The sequence below is a fragment of the Streptopelia decaocto genome (genome assembly GCF_964273445.1).
Source record: "Streptopelia decaocto genome assembly, chromosome: 3".
Taxonomy (NCBI): domain Eukaryota; kingdom Metazoa; phylum Chordata; class Aves; order Columbiformes; family Columbidae; genus Streptopelia; species Streptopelia decaocto.
In genome coordinates, this window is record NC_138656.1 from 37,405,714 (window position 1) to 37,428,731 (window position 23,018).

The window sequence follows — 23,018 nt, forward strand, 5'->3', positions numbered from 1 at the left end:
AAGGGGGGCGGAGGTCGAGTGCGGAGCTCCCCGAAGTAAGGCGGCAGAGAGCTGGCGGGAGATGTCTAGGAAAAATCTTACCGTAATTACAGTAGGTCCTAGCGGCGCTTATCCAGTGGCTCGTCCTCAAACAGCGGCGGGACGAAGGGTGGTCACCCAGCGGCCAGGACCCGGGGCGGCGGAAGGGGAGGAGGGGCGGGCGAGGGCCGGCCGTGCCGCTACCATGTCCCTGCTGCCCGCGCGCCGCGCGCTCCTCGCCGCCGCCCTGGGCCCCGCCGGCCGCCGCCGGCTCCCCCGCCACCACGGCAACCGCTGCCTCTCCCGCCCCCCAGGAGCGGGGGGCGAGCCGGAGGCCGAGGGGCCCGGCCGGGCCTCCGCCATGCTGCGGCACCTGCTCCTCAAGCTGCGGGCCACCGGGCCGGTGACGGTGGCCGAGTACATGCGGGAGGCGCTCACCAACCCCGGCGAGGTGCGGGCGGGGCCGGGGGCTGAGCTCGGTGGCGGTCTGCGGGCCGGGCCTGAGCAACCGGAGTCCGGTGGCGTCGCCGCCGGCCGAGCAGCGGCCCCGCCGCGCCGCTCAGCGGGCCCCGGCTCCTCTGCCCTCTCCCCACGCAGGGTTACTACACGCGCCGCGGCGGCATCGGCGAGAGCGGGGATTTTGTCACCTCCCCTGAAATCAGTCAGGTGTTCGGAGAGGTAACGCGTGGGGCCTGTGTCTGTCTTAAATAACTGCTCGTCATTCCTAAGCTGGCAGGGATTTACAAGTGATCACCAGTGTCAAAATACTTGAACAGCAGTGACGACCAATAGACATGAACCTTTGAGTTGTATTTCCCAAAAGAAAAATTGGCTTTGGAGCTGAAAGGGTCTTCTGTTTTTCTGGAAGATCGGGTAGTCCTTTCATGTGTTATAGTCTGGAACACCATCTGTGCTTACTAACACTTATTTTCGTATAGAACTTGTTTAAAAAAAAAAAAGTTATGGTAGTTTCTTCGTATGAAAACTCTAATCAAAAATCATTTTCAGAGTTTGGTCTGGTTTGTGCATTGTTTCCAGTAGTGAAAATCAGTTAAAGGCTGTTCTTCATGCCGTTTCCACAAAGGCACTGTCATGAGGAACTGCCATTCAGAAGTAGTTGGGCACTGACCTGCATTCAAACTGTAAAAGTTCTTGCACCTGCACAAGCCAGAAAGGAGTCCCACCCGCTTATGGTGGAGAGTGGCTTCTGCTGCGCTGATAGCAAACAATTGCAACTTTAATACCTAAAGAGGGCGAAGTTAGGTATGATTTTTCTTAACCTCGAAGTACAGAGAGAGAATATTGTATAGTATTTTAGTTATTATCAGGCAAAAGGCAGATGTCACTTTCCACAAGTTCTGAAGTTATTACTGTAACTCTTTGTGTTGTTTCTCACTGTCAGTTAATAGGAATATGGTACATCAGTGAATGGATAGCCACAGGCAAACCCAAAGCGTTCCAGCTGGTGGAAATGGGCCCAGGGAGGGGCACGCTTACTGATGATATATTACGGGTAGGTGAAAACTGATATTAATATTCTCCATTTCTGGCTTTATTCTGTGACTACACTGAAATCTGAAGGAATGAGGCTTTGCTATCAGGGTTTAACCTTCCCTAGTAAGCAAATCATCTCAGTCAGGAGATTTGCAGCTTAGAGTGTAATTAGAATATGTGCAATTTTCTGTTGTTCAGCAGAGACCAGCTCTCTGAGTTCGAAGGAGAACTCGGGCCAGGGTGCACAGACTGTGCATACAGGTGTGTAATCTTTCAAACATTACTTGACAGAAGAGGAGGGTGGGAATATTCCATTACAAAATATTTCTGTATAGGAAAGCATTATCCAAACTAAAATCCACTCGGGAGGGTGCTGCTTTGTGTAACAGGGAGGGAAGCCTCAATGCAAGCACCAGGAGGAAGAGGGGAGGACAGTCACCCAGGGGTGAAGTTGCATCTGTTCCTTTGGGATTTCAGGGGTTGATTTCTTCTGAGTTAAGCCTTTCTGTTCTGTCTTGCTTGCATGGCTATTAATTGAAATGCTACTGATTCAGAAACAAATCACTAATGGGATTTAGTACCTCAGAAGAACTTTTATTCTATTTACATGTGTTAATGGAGAAGAACCCTAATAACCACAGTGAATTGTAGGATATTGGTTGCTTTTTTGGTCATGGTGTCTAGGAAAGCTGACCCATTTTTTTCCTAATGTTAAATCCTCTGCAGGTACTGGAGCTACTCACTCTTAAGCTATTACTATTCTGAATTAGCGTTTCATGTTGTCCTTAGAACTATATAATGTGTGCTGTATTTTGCCAACTTTATTAGAAATGTAGCAGCTTTTATTAAATTGATGAAGAAATTTCCACCTCCTTCTGGAGGAGCAAAGCGCAGTCTCTTTCACTATTTTATTAAATGAAAGCTAACTAAATCTTGTATCTTGAATATAAATAATGACATTAAAGGTTAATTCTTAAACCTTTAATGTATGCAGAGCGTGACTGTGCCTAATAGAATTCATCTGCCTTTATAGGTCTTCAAGCAGCTTGCCTCCTTACTTAGTAAATGTGATGTCTCTATTCATCTGGTAGAAGTGAGTCCCAAACTCAGTGAGATCCAAGCGCAGATGTTGACAGGAGGGAAGGTGCAGTCAAACCCTGAGGACAAGTCTGTTTACATGAAAGGCATTAGCAAGACGGGAATTCCCATTTTCTGGTACAGAGACATTCAAGATGTGCCGCTAGGTAAGGAGCTTCAATGTCTTGCTACAGGGCCAGCATCCTTCCTCCATTTGCAGCTTTTGATAATGGAGGACATCTTCATAATGGATGCAAAAGTAGTTAACATACATATTTGTTCTTCTTGTATGAGTCTGAGCCAGCATCTTGGCTCATTTTCATAACTGTTCGTGTTCTGACTACTTTTATTTTGGGATAGCTACCCAATTTCATATATTCTGGCTTCTTCTTTCCCTGGGAAACCATTTACTGGCTTTGTCTGAATCTCCTTTCATGAGACACCAATGTAAAATTCATGAACTGGAAGCTAGAGCTAGCTGTAGAAACGCTATCTTTGATGTATCTAAGCTGGAACTAACGATAATTATTTCACAACCACATTAACTAGTTTAGTTCATTAAAATTCATAAAAACATTTTAATTTTCAATTGGAAGCCGCTATGGAAGCATTAGTAACCTAATGCATTCTTTTTTACCTTCCCGCAGGTTACAGCTTTTACTTGGCACATGAGTTTTTTGATGCCCTACCAATACATAAGTTTCAGGTATAGCAAGAAGATTATTGTAATTGTGACTATCTACTTACTTGCCTTTTCTCTTTGAGGAAGAGGAGAATTAGTGTGCCAAAATAGGCGCACACATTGTCTCTGGTGATAAAATACTTCTAACTTAATTTGGACAAATAAGGCTTAATTCAGCTGATACCTGTAGAAATAGTAACTGTTCTTGCATGGATAAAACTTGTAAAAAGCTAAAGATTGCTTTCTGCTAAGTCTCAAGTTCTCTTATTTCTTATGCTACATTAATGAAGTTCTTAATTTCCACATTATTTTATGTACTACTACTAACAAAGACTGAAAGGCTTTCATTTGAATGGTAATGAGAATAGCAAAGTAGCAGCTAATAACCATTTAGAAGAAACTTTCCTGTTCAATTTGATAATTAGTTTATGATAATCACTGGTAGAATAAAATATTTTATTTTGATAAGGTAAATGTTGCACTGCCAATAGAAGAGGCAGGATTTTTCTTAACAATATCATTCATTCTTTTTAAGTATAATTAAACCCGTATTTGTTGACTCTGCAGATGGATCTTTATGACAAGCTTTTCCAAGGCAGTTACTGGAATTAAATAGGAATGAATAATTTTTAATAGCATATTGTGTTCTTAAAATATTTGTGAAAACGCCTAACATTAGTTCAATCAAATAAAATACTGTTGTATCTATTAAGAGTGTGAAAAAGAGTACTCTGGGTTCATTAAACAGAGAACAGACAAAGGCTGGCGTGAAGTGTTGGTTGATATAGATCCAGAAGTTCCTGATCAGCTGCGGTTTGTCCTGTCACCATCCAGTACCCCTGCGACACAAAACTTTATTCAGGTAAGGTTATGCCTACCAGAGTTCGCACTTACACCTTTCAAGTACATTTAATGCTTCTCAGTTATTGTGACAGCAAGGAGGGCTCTCGGTCTATAAATGAGTAAATACAGCTTACCATTTCTGTTCTGCAGAACTTCCACAAGAATTAAACTTCATATGCTGTGAAAACACAGCACGAAAACAAACATGAACATCAAACCCTGTAAAATCAGAGCTTAAACAGACAAAACGCTTCAGAGAGCAAACTGAAGCAGCAAGTGTTCTGCGTTGCACGTGTCACATCACCACCTCGACAGTGGCCCTGCCTAAGCCAGGCTCTCAGCTCAGTGCAGCTGGGTACTGACCTTTAATGCAAAGTGTCTGAGGTTTTTATTTTTCTAATTTTACCTGGATTCTTAAAGTTACAAAATGAAATAGTTGAGATTAAAACCAGAGTTTCACACAGAAAGGCCTTTTTGAAGGGTGCACACAGCGCAAGGGCTTTCAGTAGCATAATAATGCAGTTTCACCTGATGCAGGTATTCTTACTTGTTACAAAAATGTTCATTTCACTTGACTATAGGTTATAGAAGAGATGACTGAAATCCAGCACTCAGAAAACACTAACTGAAAATAACAGTTAGCAAAAACTAGCTCAAGCTCGAGGTAACCTACAAAGCACCCTGGACCTCTGTGCCCCAATGAAGTGATGACAATCACATGATGTCAGTTGTGAAGATCTTTTGCCCTGTACTGGTTTGCTAATACAGGTATTTTGATCTTTGAACTCTGCACTAGCCTGAAGAAACAAGAGATCACGTGGAAGTGTGTCCCGAGGCTGGTGTCATCATTCAGAATCTTGCCTGTCGTATAGAAAAGGGTGGTGGGGCTGCACTGGTTGCCGATTATGGTCATGATGGAACGAAAACTGACACTTTCCGGGTAAGTAATTTACCCTGAAATAAGAAGCCACAATCCTCTGTTATCTTTTGTCACTTGGATCATTAAGTTCTCCTAAGAGAAAGGTCTTTGGTGGACATGAGCAAAAACTGAATAATTGAGTCTTATTTAACCAGTACCTGTAAGGGTTTCTGTCAGCTGGGAAAGGGTAATCTGAGCCCTTGATACATGTATCTCAAATTTTCAAGGTAAAATTTACTATTCTCATCCCTCACACACACAGCTTAGTCTTTGCTAGCCCCAGCTATGGTAGCTAGGAGTATAGCTGAGTATAATCTTCCAATTTAATTTTTCAGGGTTTCCGAAATCATAAACTTCATGACGTGCTGAGCGCGCCAGGTACGGCAGACCTGACAGCAGATGTTGATTTCAGCTATCTTCGAAAGATGACACAGGGAAGAACAGCTACATTAGGCCCCGTAAAACAGCGGGAGTTTTTAAAAAACATGGGCATTGACCTCCGATTGCAGGTACAATACACGTACAGGTAGATAAACTCTCCTAATCCACAAGCAATACTCTAAAGCAGCAAGAGAAATTTTATAAAAATCTGATTGTAAAAGAAATCTGTTCCAAACAACATATAGGTGTGAGATCAGAGTTGCTTCTCCTAGACCTAAGTTACTTTAGATCCCTCAAAGTTAACTGATCATATTATATTTAGGAATATTTAATGCAAAACTTTGTATCAGTGTATGAGCTCCACCACAGATCTCACCCTTTCTACTGAACATGATGGCACGGTTACATGACTATAAGCAAAAAGGATGCAAGAAGAATTTGCAAGTGTGAGGGAATTGGTAGGAAAGCAGGAAGGGCTGTAACTTACATTCTTTGTTTTTAGGTGCTCTTGCAGAATTCACGTGACACAGCAACTCGTGAGCAGTTACTTCACAGCTATGATATGCTGATGAACCCCAAGAAGATGGGGGACTGTTTCAACTTTTTTGCCCTGCTGCCTCACCACAGACTTGCACGTCCTGACAAGAAACATAAGCCAGAATCAGAGTCTCCCTTACCGCCTGTTGCTGGATTCAGTGAACTCTTACTGAAGTAATTTCAAATACTACAGCAAAATGATAGTAGTAGCTTTCAACAGCAACTTATTAAATTAAAAAAAAAAAAAATCAAAGTAAAATGAATAGAGTCCTGTATTTTATGGTCTCACACACTACATATTTTCCAATAATATAGTCAGCATATAGCTACATACACAGTAAGAACTAAATAGTTGGATTTATCTTTGAACTGAAAGCACATGAAATGTCACATGACTTCTCCAGGCAATTTTCTCACAGCAATCTACACTTCAGGGCCTAATCCCATTTTGGCAGGGATTGCTATTTCAGAACAAATATAATGCAGTGCGCTAAACCTGTTGACTTACCTACATGATATCTGTGGAAACGAAGCACCACACATAGAGAAATCTCCATATGCAGAGCAGAGAATGAACAGTGTTTCATGGGTCTTATAATAGAGCTGAGTGAAGTATTTACTAGTGGAGTAAAGTTAAAACTTGTCAGTAACACACAGATGTGCTATGGAGACTTTCAAGGTACTCAGCTTTGGTACTTGCTTAGAACCCAAAATGCCTTGATATTTTTGAAGATATTTTTAAAGAGAATGGTGACAGAACGATGCAAAAAGAGTTATTAGTTCCAAAGCTCCTGCTAACAGAATTCCCAGAGCAGGGCATATCTAATGACAAATCCACAATCAAGGAAGTGTAAAGAAACATTTACTTCTAAGAACATGTAATGGTGAGAGATAATTAATGTAAATAAAGAGTCTGATAGGGAAATAAATTTTATTTTCAAGCTTATCAGAGGATATTTACAAACAACGGGATGTATAAAAATATAAAAGTACTTAACAGTGTCCTTTCGAGGCTATAAATCTTACATGAGCTTTTTTATAGCATCATAGCACTATTTCTTGAATGAATGTAACTTAATTCATCTAGGGATAAGGATATGAAACACTGTAACCTACTGCTGTCAAAGTCTGCAGTAAAGGTAGGAAAAAAAAGGAATTAAAAAATCAGCTATTTTTACTACTCTGAAGAAAGTTTACTCCTAATGTACGCCCGATTTTTTTCGGTTCCTCGGCTATTAGTTGCTTGTGGCTACTACTGTCTGGCCCCATAAGTCTGCATACATGGTCAGGCAATCTCGTCCAAAGGCCAACAGCATTTTTTTTTCAGTACAACTTCAAGAATAAATAGCTCACATAATATTTTGGAGCAGAACAGACTTCATGGGGAGAGACATCAGCCAGGCCGCCTACTTCATTACTAGCCCCTCCTTCCGCCATTCCTGTTGTGCTTTTCCAAGTGACCAAGCTGGCTTTTTTCTTCCCTTAAAACAGACAAAAAAACCCACAGGAAAACCTGAAGTGACAGCTCAAGTATAAAATCTGAAGTTTAAAACCAGACTGTATTTACAGTTTGGATGGAAGATAGCAATGGCTTCCCTGGAATTTGGTCACTTCAGAAGTAGAAATTGAAGTGTGGGGGGGAATAATTAAAAAAAAAAAAAAAAAAAAAAAAAAAATCACTGCTTCCCTTGCCTAGTCTGGGCAAATTCTAGACTACCAACTGATTGTTCCGGTTCCAATGACAAAAAACAGCACCTCCCTGAAGAAGCAGTCCTGAAACCCTGCCTTAACAGGATGGCAAAGGTGAGGGACAAATTCTGTCCCTTCTGAATTCCTTTGCACCGCCTTGACAGCATAAAAGGGGGAGGGTAACCCCAAGGGCAGGAGAGAGGCAAGTCCCGTGGCACAAACCTGAGAAAAACACATGCTAGGAGAGGGGACACGCCATGGTTGGAAAGGCTGAAGCGCTCTGCCTGCTTCTGGCTGTAGGCAACTGCCATACAGATTGCACCAACGTTTTGTACGAAGCGTGGTGTACCCTGACAGGGAACCCAGAGTTCAGCCTTTACCAACTTGAACACCTACAAGATTCAGTGGCAGTTCAGGTAAGGGCAATAGGAAAAGAAAAGGTGCAAAGACCCAAACCTACCTGTGGGTACATACTTCCGCAACTGCCACTGACTTTACTGCCAGGTCACTATCATTACAAGCAGTTGCCAGCCCTGAAATAACTGTGTAAAAATTTAGGTATATCTAACAAGTTAGAAGAGGTCTGCTCACCTGTTTCCTTACCTGAATAACAGCAGTAGAAAAAAATACTTATGTACAGATACGCACACAGAAGGATATCTTTGTAGGAGAGAGAGGAGATACCCCAAAGCCTCTCACTGACTTTGCAGTTCAAGCCTGTATCAGTGTTTTAAGTATTTCAAACCAAGCTCCAGATAAGCAGCTTGGCACATCAGTGATAATTTACAGCACCTCCCAGCAGCACAATAAGATTTTACCCTTTCTGTTTTTTAAAATAGGACAAAAAACCACAACTCTTCCATTTGCATTTAGCATCCATGGCCTCAAACATTTAGAAATACCATGAACTGTAACCATTACACTGTCCTCTGAGGGAACCATTTTCACAGAATACTGCTGCTTCCTCTCTGTTGTGCCACAAGTCCAGTAAGTGATTTGGAATCCATCAACTGAGGCATCTGCATTAAAAAAAACCTGAATTCGGAGTTGGGTTTGGACTCTTCATTCAGCTCAAACAACAACGCTGAGCACAGTGAAGATGACAGGAGGGGCTGCAGGTTAAGGTCAGAAATCAAAGCCCTTTCTCCTACAAGCCAGCTGCCCTGGCAGAAGGAACAGGTGATTTGATGTCCACTGTTACTCCTAGGTTTTGAGCAGAGTTAAGATACAAGCTAGCAGGCTACAAACTACTCCTGATGCAAGTCCAAGGAACCTTAAAAAAAATAGAAAAATCTTAGAAAAATTTAAAAATGTAATTACTCAAAACAACAGAAAAAAGCTGCATGTATTTTTCCCTAGTCTTCCGCATCCTTCTGCGAGAAGCTGTTTTTCCAGAGTGAAAGTATATGCTACATCGAGTCTGGTGTGCTCTCTGTGCATCACTTGTGTGGTCTGAAGGCAAAACGCCTTTGGTGTGTATCCATGACATGTGCCAGCCTTGCACAGCAACACACTGTTGTGGCTTATTGCTCTGTTTTAACAGACAAAATAAAGGACTAGCATAGCTCTGATTGTCATCTCTTCAGATTGTTGGCCAGCATTTCAAGAGGAATATAATTAGTTATAGGGTTGTCTTCTTTTGGGTATCCAGAAAAAGTTAAATTCAGGCCAAGTTAACTGTCTCTAACAGCAGCAAATTATTCCTTCATGCAGCAAATTATTCCTTCATTTATGGAACTGTATTCAACTTAAAGCACTGTGTTTTGCTATTAGCCAAGGTATTCTGCACTGATTTCTTTTTACAATCTCTTTTCACCATGCAGAGTTTAGAAAATGGGAGACACATCTAAGTTACAGAAAACAGTCCTCTATGGCCTAGTAAATAGGGATTAGAAAACCATTATAAAATTCTTATTGTGTAGGCTATAAAAAAAACACCCTTGAAAAACACACAAACCATTCTGTCTGTACACACTGCACCTCACTAATGGCTTTGTAGCCACACAGCTTGGTGAAATGTTATCCAACAGGGCTTATCCCACTGTCCAGTAACTACTCATAGTTTAAATTGGAGATGGAAAAAAGCTTGTCAGACAACAGTCTATTCTTATGTCAATGCAGGATCCTCTGGGGCTTTATGCACTGAACTATGCATACAGCATTCAGAAAGAGCAACAGCTGTTCCAAAACTTCAGTTTCTGTCTGCAGCGTCCTTCTTTGCTGCAATTTTGCATAATGTATAATAAATCAAGGGTCTTCCTCCATGTCATCTGGATTAGGAGCCATAATAAAATGCTGGGGGTACTCAAGGTTGTGTTCATAAGCATGTTCTTTCCAGCGTGCATCATCACTCTCATGGGTAATGTAACGCTCTCCAATGCGTGTTTCAAATTCTCTGAGGTCAAGCCACGTCTGATAATCCTAAGGAGTAAAAGATTTAAGGAAGCAATTTAAGAAACAGCAGCATTACATTCCCACAGACAAATTCTGCAGTTTGTCTCTACTTTTAGTATAAATAACCATATAATCAACAACGTCTGTTTAAAAAAAAAATACCACCCCTCGAGCAAATACCCCAACAGTGTCCACAGAAAATGGTTCAAAATTAAATAGACTAGTGTCTAAGGTTGTAATACTGTAAATCATGAAAGCTTTTTGAAACAAGACCGCTATGTTACCTTTATTATTATACAAAATTAATTCTGTGTATGCAAATACATGAAATTATACTTGTTCCAATATTGTTTGTACTCAGAATCAACTGGATATTCCCCTTAATGTCTTTTAAGTTATTTGTATGTGTGGATATATGCATGCAGTATTCTGAAACCACTGTGAAAATAACTTGCATCAAACAAGCGGATAAATTCCATTCCGAAAAATTATCTTCTAAAATGACTACAAGGTACAGCACACACCAGCCTGTGTGTCCGCTTTAGCATGGAACAAACAATGTTTGTCTGTGTACTGATCTCAATGGGGCTCCGCGCACTCATCACACGTTCAGGAGAGGGGTCAGAAGAGTAAAACTATGTTGGTATCAGACAGACCATAAGGGGTGGGAGACAAAATTCTCCTTGGGGAAATAAATGGTTAACAGATGGGCAGAATCCTGGAGTACATAGAATGTAAAGCTAAAACCAGAAATACTCAAGGCCCCATGAATGCTTGTTAACAAACTTTGATAGAAGCAGTTTCAATAAGTCTCTGAAGGATTCAGTCCAAAAAAATCATTGTTCCCCCATTATAAACGTAATGAAAAAGGCAGATGGGTTTACCTGTAACCATGGGTGACTAAGGGATTTATCAACACTGAAACGTTTTCTCATCTTCACTTGAAGCAAATTGTTTATTAAATCAATGGCTGACAAAGAAGAACAAAAAAAAAAAATTATATTCTTTAAACACTAATCATCTCTATCATAATTCACATGCTGCAGTGAAAGGGATTTTTAATATATAAATGTGTTTGTGTATATCCTAATGAACTCTTTTAAACTTAAACTCTTGAATTTCATATTTAGCTTTGCTTATGTTAAATGAGGCTAGAAACTCAGTACAGGGTAAGCTTCCCCACCGCTTTGATGGAAACACTAAAAGCTTTACTATATTACTTGGTAATGTTTTTCCTTACTGATTTTAGTGATTTTTCAGAAGTGCTTACACAACTCAAGCGTAATCCTGTGTTCCAAAATTACGTAGGTACTTCTACTATTCTATACTTTTGTATATGCCCTTCCACATCTACTTGCGCATTAATTATACATTACTAATTATACATTACTAATAACAAAGCTGGCATTGGAGAGCTCTGGAGATCAACCTTGTAAGCTGCTGAATTGCTCAGATCTGACATTTAGATTGAGGCTTTGTTTCAACTGCTAATATACAAAATTAATATTCCAGATTCAACTTTAAACCACTTTTGTTACTACAGATTACCTAAACTAGATTTTGAGATCAACATTCAGCAAATACTCACAAATGGTTTAATTTTTCATTGGGAATTTTGGGAAGTTTCAGGTTATTCATCCCAGTCATCATGCATGCAATTAATTTTTCCTGCTAAATCTATTGGCTCCTCCTACCCTGAAAATGATCTAAAACATTATATTTGACAATTTATCTTTCCTAAACATATATTTTGGCATAGTCCACTAAACTCAAACTATCTCACACTTCTATCTGAGTGAACCTTGAAGTTTAAGCATCTGAATTAATTATCTACATATAAAGACATTCTAATAGGGAAAAATAATTTATTACCTTCACTAGAAATTTCCTTCCAAGGATTTGGTGGATACATAAATGCTGCATTTTGAATCTGATCATTTATATCCTCGTCTTCATTAAACGGGAATGTACCACTAAGGCTCACATAGACAATAACTCCTACTGACCACATGTCTAGAGAGCGGTTGTAACCTTTACTCCTGAGCACTTCAGGGGCAAGATAAGCAGGTGTCCCCACCACAGAGCGCCTGAAAGATTTTTCACCAATGATACGTGCAAAGCCAAAATCACACAGCTTCACCTGCAAAAGAAATAGATTTTAAACTGAGAAATCGTTGCTTGATCTCCAAAGCATGCTACTGCCCAAGACCAGAGCGGTACTTGGTACCATTTCTGCCACCATTTAAATACCACGTGCACTAAACCTCAGACAAAACATTGCATAAGCCAGTCAGTTAAGGTTTTAGGTTGCTGGTTTTGCGGGCTGCGGATCAACCACGCTTCAGACTGAGACCTGAACAGGCCTTGCACAGACGCAGGTCTGAGGCAGTCTGTGTAGTACCTGGCCGCAAGCGTGCAAATAAAGACAAAAAACCTGATTTCAAACTCAGCTCATTTTCAGAGGCAGAGCCGCACCCTCACAAGGCACAGAACCAAAACGTAAAAAGCACGTGAATCCCAGGCAGGTCACATTCCTCTTAATCATATTCCTGAAGCTGGAGGCTTCAGCTACAAAGAAATCAAACAGTAAGTTTTCACTAGAACTCAGACTCAGCCAGCTCTGGGCAGAACAGTCCAGTAACCATCCAGGTAAAACACATCGGCAGCTGGTGCCTGCACTGATGCTCAAATCATCATGGTTCTGGGATGGTTCCTTAACTTGAACATAGCAGACACTTGTACAGAAAAAAGGATTCAGATGAAGTCCAGCACTAACCCCAGGTTCATAAGCCCTCCTCAAGGTGTAAGCAAGAGCAGTGCACTAAAGGTACACAAGTGACTCTCCAAAAGTCCACTCCACTTTGTATCAATGTCTCGGGACTAGAAGCAATTCTCCGACGCCGCCTAACAGATTTTAATTTCCATGTATCCTCCACAAAATCCGTACTATCCAAGGTTTCTAAGATAACAGCTGACTAGGTTAAGTCTACAATACATAAATACTAGTATCACTGAACAGCACTTGTCTGACAGAAATTAGCTATTTAGTTCATATTACAATGTCAGGTCACACACACTGATAACAGAGATCCGTGACTACGGCCAGTGACACACGAGCCAGTCCCTGTTCTCAGCAGCTTATAAACAGGACGGACAGAGTAAGGACGAAGAGATGCACAACATGGAAAAAATTGTTTCCTAGGGTCAAACAGCACTGGAACAGAAAGGACTGGTCTTGAAGTCTCTAGTCCTGTGCCTTTTCCACTGGACTATCCTCCCTAATCCAGCATACCAATTTCCACTCACTCTTCAGAAGTGTAAAAATAGATGCAGTCTACACAGCCTTTTGCTAAGTGCTGCAGTAGTTGTATTTCTCAAGCTCCTTGGAAGAAAGAATGCTGGTGCACAGCATTGTTGAGACATGATCCATGTCTGAGGGGAAAGACACTGAAACAGACCATTGAGCACAGAGATAGGCTAAGAGTTGGAAGGAAAAAAAAAGAAAACACACACAAAAAGAAAAAAACAAAAAAACCTGTAATACACGTGGTTCAAGCAATTCTAGAATATGTCAGTTGAACAATCCCACAAGAGGTCACTTTAAGCTGAAATGCCTATATTTCTTTAAAAAAATAATAACGGAAAGTGATGAAAGAAGTATTTTTTAAACTTCACTCACTTGAGGGAATGGCTCTGCTGATGCTAGTAGTACATTTTCTGGTTTTAAATCACAGTGCACAATATTCTTGAAGTGTAAATTCCTCAAAGCAACAAGTATCTACAAAAAGGAAAGAACATTTCTGGAACTATTCAAGTGGAACAAAAGTGTCAAAAGCCACACACACTAAGCAACACAGTAATTTGTATCAACAGAGTCTTCAAGAATTATCCCATATATGCTGTGCAAGTACTAGATTTTTTTTAGCCTATCAAGGCTTGGAACTAATGGTTTTAATTTTACTTCCACCCCCCCGGCTTCCTCTCTGTCTTTTTGAATGCTTACTCTTTTGATGTGAATCTTTGGATACCCATAATATTATGTCTTGGGAAAGAAAGGCAAAAAAAAATATAATTAACTTTCAAAATTCTTGCCATGTATATTCAACTTTCATTGGATGTGCAGCCCTCTGTGTTGTCTATTAAATAACAATACAGAAAACCCCCTCTCCAAAATCCACTCTCGCACGACTACAAAAGACAAATCTAGCCTTCCCTCTCAAAGAAGAGAGACTCAATGCCAACCTGAGTGACCATGAACTTCGTTATTCGTTCTGGAAGTCGACTTTTCTCACTGGAAAGAATCATCTCTAGCATATCCCCATGCAGTTTCTCCATCACAACAAAGACCCGTTCCGGGGTTTCAAACATACATTCCAGGTTCACAATCCCAGGGTGGTGCAAATTCTAAAATAAAGTAGTATAGGTACATCATTAAAATAGAACTGTATGAAATATCCTGAATTACATGAAAATATTGTACCTCAAATCAAAAAGCAGTTAAGTGGAGAGTTAGAGATGAAAAAAACAGAATGTCTGAGGCAAGAAAGTAGCTTGAAACAAACGTCAACCCATGAAACATGCTGATTATCACTACTAAGACTAATTTGTTTTAACACAGATTATCTACAATGATTGATTTTACAGTTGGGAACACTCAGTAGCTTGAGTACAGAACATGTAAGAATAACACTCAGACTGAGGAGCCAGCAGTGGAAGACAGCCAAAAATAGAGTCTCCTGCTACCTGCAGGAGACAGCACACAGCCAAAGTAGCTGTCTTCAGTGGATCCCCTATAGGGCGTAAATGCCACTTCCAAGTTATCAGTTCTACCAAATACTCTGGAATTCCCGTTCTTCTAAGATTCCCTCTTACAAAAAGATTCAGAAGTCGCACACACAGATTTATTAATCAATTCAGAGTATTTACACACACAACAAAATCTTATTAATGGCTTAAGACAAACTTCAATGTGATCAAAAAATACTTTTGTACCTGGAGAATGGCTACTTCATTACGAAGCTGACTTTCCTGTTTAGTTGGAAACCTCATCTTGTCAATGACTTTGATAGCCACATCTCTTCCAGTCTTCCTGTGTTTTCCTAAACAGAAAGTCAATGTCAGACATCACAAGGCCGAAGCAATTCATAGCTATAAAACTTTACAGCAGAAATTAATTTTTGGTGAAACAAGTATATTTTGTACAAATGTAAAATATTACTATATTTAATTGCAACTGGTATATGAGTAACAAGAAGTGATGGGCCTCAACAGCAGGGTTGTAGATAAATTTAAACCGGTTACTACCCTGCTGTCAGGTATCCACATTGAAATTGGATGTATTAGGTGAAGTTTTTGTTTGTGCAAGGGACTTGCACATTAGCAAGTAATACCTACTCCCACAAAATATTGCCTCTCCTGAAAAAAACAAACACACTATTCAAGACACATATGAAGAAAGATCTACAAATCTTCTCCAGTGGTTTCATTCTCTTATGGGTTCCACACAGACAGGAAATTATACCTAACAATCAGGAACGTGTGGGTAGTTATGTGCCACAAAGAATACCATGCTAACACCCAGGAAGCAGTCTGTTGTGATCAAAAAGCTTCAAAAGGTTGTGGTAAGAAGCAAAACGCGCTGGCAGCACCAAATATTATTCCTTGCTGCAACCTGCATCAGCTAAATGAGAAGCATTCTGCAATACACAGTGAGGATGTTTCAGGGGCTCAGAGAGCAGCTGCAAACACTTAACCAGCTTCTCCACAACTGCTAAACCAAGTTCTATCACAATCACAGGGCTTGGGAATGGCTCCCACAGCTGCTGCCCCCGCCTCAAACAGCACCATGCGTGAAGGGCCAAATCCAAGCTCATCTCCACCGGCCCAAGTGAGGCTGCTTGGGGAGACATCACTCAAGGTCCAAAAGGGTTTACAGGGTTATCAAAAAGAACTAACAATTGGAGAGCAAAAAATAGATTTTTTAAAGATTTAATTAGTCCTAAGAAAAGCTGACACTGTATACTGGACTGTCACAGACAACAGCATAAAGCCAGAAGTCTTGAAAGAGAGAGGCCCTTGGAAGTTTTGTAATTTTGTCTGTAACAAATCAGCCATTTTTACACCCAGCCCACCCCCCAAAAAGCAACAAAAAAAACCAAAACAAAACAAAAAAAATCACAGCACCCAGCTATTATTAAAAACAAACAAACAAAAAAAAACCTGATTCAGGGTATGTGATTCTGGCTCCACTAGACATCAAATTATATTGAAAAGCAGCAGAAATACCATCAATTCCAAACTAGATGCAAAACTCAGAATACAAATACTAGGCTGCAAAATAATGTAAAGCAAAACCACCAAACTAGCAAAGCACTTAACTACAGAAGCTAGGCTAGAGCTAAACATTGAACACAAAGAAAGATTAACAGAAAAGCAGCTAGAAAATTCCTTTTCCTAAGTAAAAGGCAACCAACCAGGTTTCAGGGCAAGTTTTACATCAGTAAGAAACTGTCAGGAATTTTTTTTTCTGTCTCCATTTTTCAGACCCTTCAAAACTAACCAAAACATGCAGAGGGAAATTGTTCTTGCTGAAAGAAACAGGAGTAGCATGTTAATATCCTATAACTACTTGATCTACAATTTGTAAATGTTTGTCCAGAATAGAGGGGAGAAAAAAAAAACAAAAACACAACCACAATGCGAGCAACTTAATTTTACCTTTATTTGTTTAAAGAAAAGGTTTTGTAATCATTACTTCAGTAAGCCTACAAAGAAGCCAATATTAGAAGTTACCAGATCTAGTCTCTCCAAACACCAGCAACAATTAAGCAGTGTGCAGAGCCAACAAATAAAATTTTCTTTTCTTGCTCTTTCAGCTTGTGATTTTATCTTAAGAAACTGAGTACACTTACTCTTTATCTTTTAAGGCATCGTTAAGCAAAAAGATTTAATATAATAAAAGCCTTTATAAGTATTTATTATGTGAATAAGCATTTATAATCATTGAATCATGAAAAATACCAAGCTGAGATTTATTTAAAAGGCAATTTAGGAGAGTATATATAGAAATAAAATCAAAACATTGAACTAATCTCTCTGCATTTGTGCATGTGCTACGCATAAGAGAGGGACCATACTTTGATTTACACTATGCTTTAAGAAATATAGAGGAAAAAAAATAGACCTCTCACAAGAATGATGTAAAACTAGACCATCAAATGGCATAATAAAGTATTGAAATACACAGTTGGCACACAGAAAAATCATAGCCACAATACCTCCTGACTAGAAAGACAACACAACAGAAGCAGAAAGGTTACCACTTTTCAATCATTAGTTATCACTTTTTCTTTCTTTCCAGATTTATGGTCTGTGGTTCTCTCAACACTTGAGATATAACATATGGGATTTAATAATTAAAAAAAAAAAAAGAGAGAAACAGACTTCATATGATGCATTTCTAGTATTTCTTCTTTTTGTGATTACATACTATGAACAAGTTACATGTTGCAATAGAAGTTTTTAAAAACTAAAAGTGATAAGACTACATCTGGAACTTATTAACAAAACAGAGACCTCTTGACAAAGAATTCCTCCCTGTACTTTTTCCTGCCGACAAAAATTTGTAGTGCAACTGTTTGCATAAAAATGTCAATAATATATTTGCATAAATACTGTCAAAGCACAAAGCAAAAGATGTGTTTTTCTAATTGCTTTTGGCCACATCTCTCAAATATAATTGAAAACAGGTATAACTGGCAGCCTCCTTAAAGACATGACTTCTATTACTGTGTAATACAGACAACAGTGTTAGAATTTGCAATTTAAAAAAAAACATTAACCAAGGCCAAATTGAGCCTACATATTGCTTTGTATTTGACTGTGGTCAAAATTCAATGCATATTCTAAACTGATCTTGATGCCAATGCAAAACTCTAAATGCAAAAAATGAAGTGTAAGAAATACTGTACATAAAACATCAGAGAGAAAATAATCTAAACAAAACTTTTAACACTATAACATCATAAATTTCACCTAGACATTCTAGATTCAGCTAAGCAAATACAAAAAGGCTAATTATATCAAGTAGACAGACATTCTACCTTAATAAATGCATAATGGAATCTAATGTAATTTACCTCCATATACAATACCAAACTGTCCAGAACCCAGCACTTCATCAGCAAATATTTGGTATACAGAGCTGATATCCTAATGCATGAAAAAAACAAATCATAAATATCAGGAGTAATCAAAATGTTCATGAGCACATCAGTTAGTCCTGGCTAAGCTGTATTTACATGTGACGCTAATCAAACTCTGTAAAGGGTGCCAGCATTACTCTGAACAGCGTGGAAAAACAAAAACTTTTCCAGGAAAGGATTCACTGAGCTGCACTGTCAGCAGGGACACACATTCACACAAACTAACAGCTGTACCAGCTAAGCAGGACACAGACTTCTTCAGCTACAGTACCCTGCTGCTGCTTTCTCATCCAGATACTGCTACTACCCATCACTTTGTAATACCCAGCTAAACAAACACCATTATTATACAATGCATATGACTCACCACATTCTCCTGGACCTGGCAATTTGAAACAGAGATGCTTAGAGATAACTCTTCTGCAATAAATAAGATATAACTGAGTAAGTAAATAGGAAGGGCAGGCTCTTTCCAGTAAAAAGAGGAAAACAAAACAAAACACCTTTACTGACTTCTAACTCAGTCATGGTGAAACAATTTTTATTGATGTTCTGTTGTTCTGCAGAAACATCATACCCTGGAACTCAAATTTCACAGATTGATTAGATAAACAACCCTGGGAGTTTTGGTGGGATTATTTGTTTATTTTTGTCATATTGCTGATTACAAAAATAGTAGAACAATACGAGCATGTATACATTAGAGAGCTGGAGAACCACAAGCAATAGTAATGTGATAACTGTATCAGAGTTCATTAAACTACTAAACTACTAAGAACTTCTGGTAGAGAAACACAGGTAAGAGGACCAGGCAGATCCCTTATAGCCAAATGAATGTGGTTACTAATTATCTGTGGCATCAAGATATACAGAACTAATGCATGAGAAAAGGAAACAAATGAAGCAAAGCAAGTAACAGAAGACCTGATAATTTAAAAAGCAATAAAACTCTTAATATAACCAATATTTGTTTCATGGACAAACTATAGAAGCATATCGATCTTTGGAATATAAAAAGAAAGTGCAATTTGCAAGTAAAAGCACAAGATAAAGATATAGACTACTTCAGCCTGCAGCAGATGCTGACACAGAGTTTTCATTAGAGGAATAACATTACAAGAGAGATGTCAAGGAAGGCAGAAAACAAAAGCAGAACAAATTCACCAAGAAAACAGATGGAAGGTATACTACAGATTTACTAGCACTTCGAAAAGAGCCTTTATCACCCTAATAAGAGCCTTGAGCTTTAGAAACAACTTCAGAGAACAAAGAAAATGTCTGTATCTGATTTTTGCCACCTGTACTTCATCTCAAAGAAGGAATTTACAGACTTAAGAGAGCAACAAATACTAGTTCTCAATGACACTATGAATACTGCATCAGAAACGAACTGGAATCACAGCCTTGCATATGTCTACTGATTATTGACTATAGTCAAGTCTGTATTGGAATAACAGTAAAAAAGACAAGGAAAAACAAGAAAGAAGGCAGACAAAAATTTACTAAGGTCAACAAGAACTGAAGCAAGGATGAAACAAGGTAACTAGAAAAGTGTAGATACAGTTTTTGAAACTGTTTAAAGAAAACACACTGAACCCTTCTCTGCAGGTAACTACAGAATACAAAATATCTGGTAAGTAGAGACTGAGTTACTCTTTACACATAAATCCCTTTTTCTAGTGTCTGAAATGTGAAAGAACAAGGACTGAAAAAACTGTCACTTCTGCAGTAATGTCAGGATTCCATATGTACTCTATGCCAGCTAACAGTTTACTAAACTTCTTTCTCATTTCAGGTCAGAAATATCCCACTCCAGCCTGCAGGTGCAAGCTCAGGAAGGTCTCCTTCCCATGGGTCAGACTCAAAGAGCATCCTCATTTCTACCAAGTACATGGTATAATTGACAAGCTAGTGTCTTGGGGACACTTTGACACTACAAACTCCCTGCTGCTGCAAGTTTGCCAAGCATTAGCAATGCCTCTCTCCTCTTCTGGTCTTCTCATTTAAAATAATATATTTGAGGTTTTTTTCTTTTAACTAAAACTTTTATTTTCTTAAAGGTTCTTGGGTTACATTTCATGGCTCACAGTATGCAGGACGGAGAGGGAGGAATGGACATCTTGTGGGCTTTTTAGAGTTTAAAAAACAACCTGATGAGTTGTCTAAGAATATGGGAAAGCCATTCCACAACATATACTCCTACAATCCTAAACATGCTAAAATACTTCCTCTCTGTATCTACCTCTACAGCTCTATTCTCTACCACTGTCAAGTTTTGCTATAAAAATTATTATTTCTATGTGCAAAAATACTGATTCTGGAAAAAGCAACTGTCTTCACAAGTCTCTCAGCAAGAGTAAGCCTTCGGTTCTAGAAAACAAAGAGACTTTGTATACGTACATTTGGAACTAAGAATTTCTCATTGAAAGTCACATTTTAGCTACATATAAGGTCAGTTACGAGGTACCGTCTTACAGGAATGTTTCTCCACTGTAATTAAATACAGATACCGGTACTGGTATTTCATAGCTTACCATTTCAGACAATGGTTGTATTTTCAGAAAGTGTCTTTACCACAGACTAGCATTTACATGTCCTTAACTGTTGCTGATGCAGAATAACCAGATACCAGAGAAAAGGAAACTAATCTCAGAATCTCCTGCAAAAGAAAATTTTACTAAAAAGATTAAGGAGTAGCTGGAAGATGAAAAGAAACTAAAGAATGAAAGCATAAATCTCAGTACAGAATGTGAATTAATGCCATTGCAAGGAACAAGGAGATATCTGAAGAGAAAGAAGAAAACATGTAGTTTAGTGGAGCCTTGATAAAGAATATGATCCTATGCCAGAGAAAGAAAGGGAGGACGGGTGCACAGAAGGAAGAATAATGTACTTTTTATTACTACGCACAGCTCAGCAAAAGCTCTTGCCATCACTTTCAGTATTTACATTGCAACACTAACTCCTTCTCCTTAGCTACTGACATCTCGCAGATTTAATAAAATGCATAGGGAATAACATCAAAGAGTATTCAAATTTAGTTATTTCAGATTATATGTATATATATATGTATATGCATATTATATGTATATTATATGTATGTGTATATATATATATTAAAGTATGTTAGTAAATCTAAACTATGATCTGTTTTTTCATCCAGCAACTATGTGTAAGTTCTTAATGCTCCTACAATAAAGCTCTGCAATATGCATTCAAATTATAAATCTGATTCTTAACTACTACTTCCTACTACAATGGATTCAAGGATTTGCCCACCCTCCACAAACCTAAGTGTTACTTTTTAGAGACTTAGGTAAAATTAGGGATGCGAATCAGCAGAAAATAGACAGACAATACTTCACTCTAAATAAGCACTTTTCTGGAAGGAATCTCGACCATTACCAGCTTCAGAATATGGGTAATAGGGCCTTGTCTGCCTGCTTACTGTGATCTTTTCCTTGTCCTGCAGCAGTGCAAACGCTAGCTTGAGGAGTGACTGGCATCAAAGCCTGACGAATGGCTTTCTCCCAGCCCTGAGCTACATCAAGTCCAACTCCGGTGGCAGCAAGAACAGGATTCTGATGACTGCTGCCATTGTTTTCGCCAACAAAGTACACCATCGTGTCAGTGATGATCTCAAAACAGTGTGGGTTGCTGCCCTGCACCACGTTTGAAAAATCTCGAGGCTGAGTCACCTGGAGAATTTCTGAAAGTGGAATCTCCTGAAGAAAAATATTAAAGATTAAAAAATTAAAATGCACATAATATTTTAATATATTGATACTCAAAACTTAAAGTGTTTGCAAAGAAATCAAAGTAAATATAGCAAAATACCAAAACTAAAATATCAAGCTTCACAACTAAGGACAAACTGTGCATGACCAGTGTTCACCCACAGTTTTCTGACTTCCTCTATACGAGCCTAGAGAGTTCCAGCCCAACCACAGTTCTCCCTCTATAACCACTGTTTTCTGCCCAGGCAAACCGCACTTATATTCAGCATGACACATGCCCCCACCGCGTAGAAATGATGCACAACTATAGAAGGACTGTTTCCCAAATTTATACAGTTTAGCTAGAGAAGAGCATGACAGGGAAAAAAGTGAAACAAGACAACATTAAGAAGACATGGTTATATCAGCTAGCCATTAAGCACTGCTTCATGTGTGTGAATCACTTTGGATAAAGACACTCTTTCATACAGATATTAAGAATTTCTACTGACTCCTCTACCTTGTCAGTTTAAGATCATGGTACAAGCAGTACTAGAGAGCAGATCTGAAAGAAGAAATGGTTTCAAGTTCACAGTAGCTGGAGGAGGGGCACTCCACACACAGGGGAAGGTGCACATGTGCACTTCACTTGCAAAAGTAGTGAACAAGCAGGTGAACACCAGGCTGGTGTGAGGGGGACAAGAAACAGCAGCTGATTAAGATGAAGTGCAAACAAACATGAAAGCAACAACTGTGAATGATTCTAGCAGCAAAGACAATTAACCTGAGATTTAAGCAGTTTAAAAAGGGATGCAAGGGGGCAAGTCAAAGGATGAAAAGCAGTGACATAACGGAGATACAAGCAAGGAACATATTTTACCAGCTGTTTTTTGAATGCACAGGGCAATACAAGTATCAGAGAGGTCTGAGAAGAGACTGCATTGGTCAAGATAGGGATGGAAAGGATCTGGGCAAGTTTAGCTGGGTGTACAGAGAAAAGGCTTGATCTTAGAGATGTTATAAAGGAAGAAGCTGCAAGATTTCCACTCCCACCTAAAGGTGTA

The 23,018-nt window shown here is 39.2% G+C and overlaps 2 protein-coding genes across 5 annotated transcripts in view; one reads left to right on the forward strand and one right to left on the reverse strand.

Annotated features, from left to right (window-relative positions):
• The first annotated feature begins 46 nt into the window (after positions 1-46).
• Positions 47-6,275, forward strand: NDUFAF7 (NADH:ubiquinone oxidoreductase complex assembly factor 7). Its single transcript, XM_082049539.1, has 9 exons — positions 47-469; positions 616-696; positions 1,421-1,531; positions 2,546-2,756; positions 3,237-3,295; positions 4,020-4,133; positions 4,911-5,054; positions 5,369-5,542; positions 5,917-6,275. Exons 1-9 carry the CDS (start codon positions 62-64, stop codon positions 6,127-6,129), a joined length of 1,515 nt encoding a protein of 504 aa, XP_081905665.1. The 5' UTR covers positions 47-61; the 3' UTR covers positions 6,130-6,275.
• Positions 6,276-6,865: 590 nt separating this feature from the next.
• The window catches only part of PRKD3 (protein kinase D3), a 44,622-nt gene continuing 28,469 nt past the window's right edge, over positions 6,866-23,018 (reverse strand). For all 4 annotated transcript variants that reach the window (XM_082049529.1, XM_082049531.1, XM_082049528.1 and 1 more), the window contains exons 11-19: positions 21,687-21,963; positions 18,606-18,658; positions 18,173-18,245; positions 15,027-15,133; positions 14,277-14,438; positions 13,714-13,812; positions 11,907-12,174; positions 10,919-11,004; positions 6,866-10,061 (exon numbers count right to left, since the gene is read on the reverse strand). In XM_082049529.1, coding sequence (XP_081905655.1) covers positions 9,888-10,061; positions 10,919-11,004; positions 11,907-12,174; positions 13,714-13,812; positions 14,277-14,438; positions 15,027-15,133; positions 18,173-18,245; positions 18,606-18,658; positions 21,687-21,963 — 1,299 coding nt within the window. In that variant the 3' untranslated portion in view covers positions 6,866-9,887. The remainder of the gene's footprint in view (positions 10,062-10,918; positions 11,005-11,906; positions 12,175-13,713; positions 13,813-14,276; positions 14,439-15,026; positions 15,134-18,172; positions 18,246-18,605; positions 18,659-21,686; positions 21,964-23,018) is intronic.